This window comes from Quercus suber, unplaced genomic scaffold (genome assembly GCF_002906115.3).
Source record: "Quercus suber isolate HL8 unplaced genomic scaffold, Cork oak 2.0 scaffold_137, whole genome shotgun sequence".
NCBI lineage: Eukaryota > Viridiplantae > Streptophyta > Magnoliopsida > Fagales > Fagaceae > Quercus > Quercus suber.
In genome coordinates, this window is record NW_027069599.1 from 262,685 (window position 1) to 271,584 (window position 8,900).

Genomic DNA, 8,900 nt, shown 5'->3' on the forward strand with positions numbered 1-8,900 from the left:
TAAAACTCGAAAGAAAACAAGTATAAACAATTAAGTTTAAATTTATAACTAATAATAATATAACTTTTATATTATTAAATCAATCAATTGGCACTCTTTATATAATCAATAGAGACATTCACAATTCAAATCTATCATCTTCCAACTACTAAATTATTATTCATATAATCTTTATAATAGGTTTACTTAGGGATGGAAAAAAAAAAATTCTCCTCTCATTCTACCTCATCTAAATTTTTCCTCCCTTAAAAAGGCACTACAAAAAAACTGAGTTTATGTGGCATTTGTAAAACGTCATAAAAAACCAAAAAAAAAATCATTGTAGACACAAATGGTCTATTGCGGCATTTTTTTCCTCTCCTTTTTAGAATGTACACCACTATGCACTCCCCTTATATGACATCTCATTAACATTAAAGTTGCCTCATTAGAAATAGCAAAATACCTCAAGATTAATTCATTCTCGACCTGCCTCACTTTTGTCCAAAGAGAGGATGAGACGGGGATAGGCATCGCCAATCTGACCCCAACCCACCCTTTTTCCATTCGTATGATAATTACTCTAAATTTTATTTTTCTCATTTAAAAAAACGTTAAACTCTTCAGGCAGCTTTTTGTGGATCAATTGAAATATTTAATGGATTGTAATTATTAGAATTGTATCATTCCTTACACTTCATTTAAAAATAAATAATTTATCATGTGTATTATATAATAAAAGAATAGCATAATTTAGGTACAATACTTTGATGCTATTCCTTAATTTTTTTTTTTCTTAAGATTCAATCATATAGTTGTACTTAACTAAAAATACATTTTTATATCATGAAAAAGGCACATGGTTGAATCTTAAAAAAAGAACAACGCTTAAGTATTGTACCTAAATTTTGTCCATTAAAAAAAAAAAAATTGATGGACATGTTATGAGCTTATGATCATGACCATACATTTTCCAAGTGTTTTAATCTTCAAAATTTTTATGAATATAAGTAAAGATTAAATCAAAACGATTTCATCTGAAGTAGGTTAGAGGCAACAACTACGTGGTGCTTTCAACGAGTATTCACACATTTTTTGTTGTCACACAATATATTTAATAATCAAGAGATTTATTAAAATGATTTGAAGGAAAAAAAAAAGTTTCAAATCAAAATATTTAAAATAAATTTTCTAATCATAACAATATCATATCCAAAAGATGCTTAAAAAAAAAAAAAGTCAAATAAGATGATTTTTACTATCTTCTTAATTTATCACAATAGTAACAAAGTTTTAACCTATGAAGTATACAACTACTACTATACTGAGAAATCAATATATATTTTTTCTTTATTTTGTTTTTAACTAAAATTAGAAAGGTTTTTTAATTAGCCAATATCTTATTCCTAAAAATCATACTAGTTTCTTTACAACTAGTATACAACTACTAGTATACTGAGAAATCAATATATATTTTTTCTTTATTTTGTTTTTAACTAAAATTAGAAAGGTTTTTTAATTAGCCAATATCTTATTCCTAAAAATCATACTAGTTTCTTTACATATAATTTGTGTAGCCATTCGTGACCTATATGGATACTCAAAATATTCATTAAAAAAAAAAAGATACTCAAAATAATTATATAATAAAAAATTCAAAAGAAAAAAAATGTATGATATAGCACGTGTAAGAGTTTGCGGTGGGGATAGACACGTTCACAAGGATTGGCAAAGATATTGATGTTTCTTTCTATCTTTATTATTGCAAAAGAAAAAGAGAAAAAACGAAAAGACTTGGAAATCGGAGAAAAGAAACAAAATACTCTCTCACTCACAAAAAAATAAATAAAAATAATAATAATAAAATTGTACGAACTTTACAGTAAATGTCACCGCCAAAAAGCGGTAAAAAAAGAAAAAACATTTCTCTCTTTTTCAATGCCGCCATTTGTTAAAGCAGTAAAATTTTTATATTTTATATATATTTTTTACTTTTACTTTTTGTGTTTTTTGTGTTTTCACCGACGGATTTGACGGCGCGTCGCTCCATTGACCTGTGGTCAACTCTTTGTTTTCTTTTACCACCTCGATCCTCGACCAATCACTGTGTCACACATACCCACGATTGACCAAAATCTCGGGACAATCTCAACCTCAATCTCAATCAATCAAAAATATATATATTGATTTATATTCTCACTCGCGATACGATACGATCGCGTCAAAATACGAGATTTAACGGTGACTGTTGATTTGAAGATCACACCAAAGTGGATATCAGAATCTCAGAGTTTATGGCTTATAATTAAAAATAATAATAATAAAATAAAATAAACCTAAAAATATAAAATATAAAAGTAGATTTGAGATTTCTTAGAGAGAGAGAGAAAGATTTGATTTGAGGAAGTGACTACTAATAGTAGTAGCGAGCGTTTTGAGTTGCGTTGTGTGTGTGAGACATTTTACACATTACAGCGTATAAAAAAAACGTAGAGCCACAAAAGCTTTTACAAAACAGAATCAAATATATATATTTTTTAAAAATTTTATAAAATAGTTCATAGATGGAGAGGAACGTCGTCGTTTCGCGGCGGAGGCAGACGGAGACTACGGCGGCGACGGCGTCCAAGATTGACGGTTTCGATGTTTTGCCGGCTGATTCTGAAGAAGCTCACGTTCTGGCCGTTGATGACAGTCTCGTTGATCGAAAAGTCATTGAACGGTTACTCAAAATTTCTTCTTTCAAAGGTAACCAAAAAATTTTGAATTTCACATTTTTTTTTTTTTGTTTCTATTTTGGTCGTGTATATACTGATTTTTTCAACCGTGTGAAATGTGCAGTGACTGCTGTGGATAGCGGAAGAAGAGCCTTGCAATTTCTTGGTTTGGACGAAGAGAAAACCTCCTCTGTTGGTTTTGATGTGAGAATGAATTAAATTTTCAAACAATTCAGTTTTTTTTTTTTTTTTGCTGCATATATGAGTTTCTTAATTTTTGTTTGGCTCCGTTTTACTTTTTCAGGGCTTGAAGGTGGATCTGATTATCACAGATTACTGTATGCCTGGAATGACTGGCTACGAATTGCTCAAGAAAATCAAGGTCAGAAAAATTTCACATAATTCATTTAATTCAATTTATTTATATATAAAAAAAATAGTGCGTAATTCTTGTTTGAAAATGTAAACAGGAATCGTCTAATTTCAGAGAGATTCCAGTGGTGATTATGTCCTCTGAGAACATCTTAACCCGTATCGACAGGTATCGACTCGGTCACATGTTTTTTTTTTTTTTTTCAATTCTATTTTACTGTTTCCGAGGTTTTTGCCTCGGAAAACAAAAACAAAAACATATAATTGACTTTTATTATTATATATATATTTTTTAAGATGCTTGGAGGAAGGGGCAGAGGATTTCATAGTGAAGCCGGTGAAGCTAGCAGATGTGAAGAGATTAAAGGATTACATGATGAGAGAGGTTAGGATTGAGAGTGAGAGCAACATGAACAAGAGAAAGAGTTGCTGTGATCTAACTGAATCTGAACCGTCCATTTCTTCTTCATCATCTTCTTCAACATCATCATCATCATCGGAATCTCCTTTACGGGCTTCTATTTCTTCATCAGCTCCGTCTTCTCCTACACCATTAGATTCTCCAATCAGACGGCTGAAAATGACCCCCACTGAATGATTATAATAGTGGGATATCCTGCAATCTCTGCAATTACATCTTTTTTTTCTTAAGAAAAAAAAATTTTAAATCCCTTTTGGTCAAAACTGCAATTGTCCGTTATCTGTAACGGTTTTTGTTGCATTACCGTTTTTTTTTCCTCTTTCTGGGTGGGCGTTATTTGTTTTGTTTGTGCATATAAGGGGTGACTTCTGTTTTTACTAATACTGATATGATGATTTTACTGATTTACATTACTATATTAAGAACTATATCAGACCTTTTAATTGATATTTTATGTTGGGTTGTGTTGAAATGCATTGCTTAATGTTAATTTTTTTTATTGCAATTGATCAACTTCTGTGTTAATGGAACCAATTTCAAAATGGGCTAAAGCGTGGAGTAACTCTCTATTAAACTATTTTTTTGATGTAGTAAGAACTGTTTTTTTTTTTTTTTTTTTTTTAAAGATAGTTTTAATTTATAGTATCCGTTTTAAATAGTAATTGTTATTTATCATCAAATCAAAATATCAATTGGTTCTGGTACAAGTAGATGTTAAGAAACTTAGGGTTCGCTTGGTACGTATGTTTAAATATTAGTTTTTATTTTTTTTTAAAATATGTGGAGATGAAAAAATGTAAAAATATGTTTGGATGAAAAAATGTATAAAAGTACGTATAATATTATTTAAAAATTAAAAATATGTGTTTGAACTCGTGGAGTAAATAGGGTCTTAATTTGTTTGATTCTTTATTAACGGGTGTAATTGGACACCTAATATGGCATTATCAATAACCTTTTTGTGTTAAAGGGTATTTATGAAGCTAATTTTAAAGTGGGTATACTTTTCTTTTTTTATTGGTTTGAATGGTTGTGATAATTAAAAGAGACTTGTAAGGTCAAGCCACGCGTTCAAATTGAGCAGTAAAAAGCAATGAAAAGGAAAGTGTGAAATGAGGGATTGGAATGAGGTGTCCAGATTTGTTGGGGTTAGGATTGCATTGATTTGGTTGGGATTAGGAGAATAGGTATGCAAGATCTTGTCTGCTAGAAAGAATATTTGGAATGGGGATGTGAATTGGACATGTTTAAAATGTTCCCTTTCACAGAGGCTGGGTGGTGTGGGGCTAAATGTACTGTAAATGTTTTGTCTAGTTGTCTCTTTCAGAGTGGCATGCAAGCATATGCCCCTCTGGCTAAGAGCTTAGGTTAAAAGACCCAATCAAACCCCACAATCTCTAGGCCTGGCTTCTGTTTCCAGATAAATCAATCAGACCCTATTTCAACATGGGATAGAGACTATTGGTTTGATGTGTTTGAAAGTCGGTTTAGTTTTTTCATCTTTAGCAATTGGTTTTTGTTTGGTTCTAAACAAGTGACCAAATTTACCTTCTATCTAGGCTGGCATAGACTTCAATTATAGGCCTCCCACAATTATCATTTTTTTTTTTTTGTTGTTGAGAAAAACACACGCCATGGAAAGGAGATGAGACAAGCGAATACACTTACACACCAATACCAAAACTGCATGCGGCAGTTAATGTCACAGAACAAGTGATAAACTCATTCTCAATATCACATCTCACCGATGTGAGATGACTTGACAATTATCATTTAATAGGCACTACTACCAAATTTGCATCTCATTCTCATATCACAATTGTTTTGTTTATACGTAGAATAAGATTTGAAACTTTTGGCATTGGATGCGTGATAATTATTTTTTACAATCAATGTGTAGACGAGATTTAAACCTAAGATTTTATTTTACTAAAACCCATTATAAAGTGGCAAATTGATGAATTGAAGGTAGCACTCCTTCATTCTAATATGAATTTGAAGGTTGCCTTTCTTGATGTGGGCTGGGCATATATGATATGGTGTTATAGGGCCCTATGACCCCCCAAAAAAACATGCATGAAATGAATAGACAAGAGGGGCTCTCTGTAGCTATCTTTGTTCTTTCTTTCGGCCATTTTTGCCGAAAGGGAGCCCAATAATGTCGTGCCTAATCTGTCACTATGAAACGGTGTTTGATCATTTACGAAAACTAATTTGGAATCTACATTGCTGGCAAGGTTATGTGCTAGTGGCTAGAAATCTTTTGCATTGTTTTGTTTTGCTTAACAAATGTCCCATGCTTTGTTTGGTGCTGCTACCATGGGATATTTGGGCCTCAACAACAAGCGGGTGTAGGTTTTATTCAGGACAAAAAATCATTATTGAAGTGAAATTCATGCATTTGTCATTTCATTTTCAAAACACTGATATTAATGCTTTTACAAGGAATCGTGATAACCCATGCTTAGAAAGTGAGGTAACTGGATTTATAGTAAACAAACAAAACTTAGTATTATAGTTAGTTGGATGTTGTATCTTAGATTCCTTAATTTAAAATTTAATGGTAGCGTATTGGCAGAATTATATAATTGATTTAATTGACTTTTGGAAAAGATAGCAAATATTATATTGTCGGATTGTGAATTTCGACATCATGCCTTGCAAGCTTAATTTTATGAGTGGTTGTAGGGAGTTGAATTGTGGTCCCCCAACAATCCTCTCTCACACACGTATACGATTTGAACTCATGACCTTGGCTCTAATACCATTTGTCAGATCATGAGTTGTGCCATTCAACTTCAAAACCAATTGGTGATGAGGAAAATACACTCAAATATTTTATGGCATTCAATATCACACCTTACAGCTTGTTTTTAGAGTGATTGTAGAGAGCCAATTGCGGTCCCCCCAACATATATGTTCTACAAGCAAAATAAAATGCGGATTTATAGTAAACAAACAAAACTTAGTATTATAGTTAGTTGGATGTTGTATCTTAGATTCCTTAATTTAAAATTTAATGGTAGCGTATTGGCCGAATTATATAATTGATTTAATTGACTTTTGGAAAAGATAGCAAATATTATATTGTCGGATTGTGAATTTCGACATCATGCCTTGCAAGCTTATTTTTACGAGTGGTTGTAGGGAGTTGAATTGTAGTCCCCTAACAATCCTCTCTCACACACTTATACGATTTGAACTCATGACCTTGGCTCTAATACCATTTGTCAGATCACGAGTTGTGCCATTCAACTTCAAAACCAATTGGTGATGAGGAAGATACACTAAAATCTTTTATGGCATTTAATATCACACCTTACAGCTTGTTTTTAGAGTGGTTGTAGAGAGCCGAATTGTGGTCCCCCCATCATATATGTTCTACTAGCAAAATGGAATGCAGCACTTTCTTCTTACTGGGAATCATATATCGTTATATACTATGGTTGCATGACTTGCGTCAAATGGCTACACCAAATTGTAGCAATATTTTAAATAAAAACAACCTACTTATTTGTTCTTATTTTCATCTTCTAAGATTTCTAAGTTGATAAAAATCCTAATTTGATTACAATTCAAATTCTTCATCTTCTTCTTCATCTAATCCTTTGTTATTAATTTATTTTTTTACAAGAAGTTTCTTAATACACTAAAAAGAATGACTATATTCAGTTTTTTTTTTTAATATTTTTTTATAGATGACTATTTGCAAGTATATCCACATATTCACAAAAACCATATTTATATTAGATAACAAGATATATATTATAATAGAGTTTAGAGTTTAATGAAACTCTATTATACGCTTAATGTTAAAATCATATACACCATATAATGAAAGTTGGGCTTATAATTTATTATTACCATAAGTGGCTACACCAAATTGCAGTAGCATTTTAAATAGAGTTGGGCTTGCTTTCAAAAAAATAGAATTGAGCTTAAAAGTCATGGTTGCACAAAGTGGCTAACCAAATTACAGCAGTATTTTAGATAGACACAAAAACATAATTGTTCTTATAAACTTTTTCTATATATCTCTATCAATGTTTTAGATAAATACAAAAACTTAGTTGTTGATATCTTTTGTTTTTTCTTCCAAACTTTTTGCTAACATTGCACATGTTTTAGACTTCCTCCTCTCAACTTTTCTTCCTGGATAATTAAGCAGTCTGGTTTAATCTTTCAATCTTTTTTTTCTTTACGTGAAAAATGACATTGCTTTAATATCAAAAAAAAAAAAAAAAAAAAAAATTGGGTAATAGGATTTGAACCCATGTTCTTGAGGCAACACATGTACCAGTTAGATTTGCTAGAAACGTGTATACAATGTACACCAATTAAATTTGCTAGAGATGTAAACGATGTACACATATGACTAGAATATGTCTTCCCAATAATTTGAACACAAGTTCTTGAATTAATATTTTTATATATTTAATTTTCTTAGCTATTTGTTTTTTGAGGGTTTGGTATTTAGCATTTCACTATGATTATCAACATGTTTTTTAAGGGTGTTAATTAGTAACATCTATTCTTCCATGAATATAAATAAGAAGGTTAAGAATAAAAAACTTTAAATAACGTTTCTGATCACAATACTATAAAAGGACCCCTTTTTTAATTGGAATTATCAAAAGACATTATCACTTTGCTCCAAAGGTGAGGAAACTCATGAAATAGAAAAATTTGGAAAAACTTTTTTAAAGGAGAGGGAACTCATGAAGTACCTGTTTACACCTAAAGCCTCTTTTTAAGGGGTGCTTCTTTTACCTCTTTTTTTAATTTTTAATTTTTTTTTTACGGATACTTCTTATAAAATTAGACTTCTATGACCCTAAATGCTATATATAATAAGGTTCTTAATAGATATTGTGGGGGGAAAAGGGCCTAACCCAACATAATGGGCCGAAAGCCCATAGGAGAGCTATTTTGCGACCGAGAAGAAGGAGATGGAAAAGGCAGGGCCCATCCGGAAGTGGGACCCTCAGAAGGAAGAATTATTACAATCTGAAGAGGATATCTCTTGTCCGAAGAGGTTGTAATCCTCTGATGCCAATATTATAAATCAATTGAGTGTGTGAAATGTCAAAATGACCTTCTGAGGACTCCACCTGATCAAGATTAGTTCTGAGTATGCTGGGAAACGATAAGGATGGAGAAATATCTAAGGGGAAAGCTGCTACCACCGTATTTAATACTCTGCAGCAACTTTTCTGACCGCATTTATGTGGAGAAGACCCCTGAACAGTGCATCCTAACCTACCGCCACTCACACAGAGCTAAAAGAAGATGCTTGACGTGACATGTACTCAAGCAAACTCGTGGATGAAACAAGTGGACGATGGAGATGAGGAGAAGGGTGGCTATATAAAGGAAGGAGGCTCCTAACGAAAAGAGGAGGAAAAAAGAAG

General features: G+C 31.8%; 1 protein-coding gene across 1 annotated transcript; it reads left to right on the forward strand.

Annotated features, from left to right (window-relative positions):
- The first annotated feature begins 2,378 nt into the window (after window positions 1-2,378).
- Window positions 2,379-3,961, forward strand: LOC112008583 (two-component response regulator ARR5). The gene is made up of 5 exons (XM_024040915.2): window positions 2,379-2,727; window positions 2,821-2,900; window positions 3,001-3,078; window positions 3,167-3,237; window positions 3,366-3,961. Exons 1-5 carry the CDS (start codon window positions 2,544-2,546, stop codon window positions 3,664-3,666), a joined length of 714 nt encoding a protein of 237 aa, XP_023896683.1. The 5' UTR covers window positions 2,379-2,543; the 3' UTR covers window positions 3,667-3,961.
- Window positions 3,962-8,900: the final 4,939 nt, after the last annotated feature.

Bases quoted from the DNA above. Each gene is read 5' to 3' on its own strand.
- LOC112008583 (XM_024040915.2), top strand. From the start codon at position 2,544: ATGGAGAGGAACGTCGTCGTTTCGCGGCGGAGGCAGACGGAGACTACG. The intron at 3,079-3,166 runs GTCAGAAAAATT...AAATGTAAACAG, and splicing joins AATTGCTCAAGAAAATCAAG to GAATCGTCTAATTTCAGAGA. The intron at 3,238-3,365 runs GTATCGACTCGG...ATATTTTTTAAG, and splicing joins ATCTTAACCCGTATCGACAG to ATGCTTGGAGGAAGGGGCAG.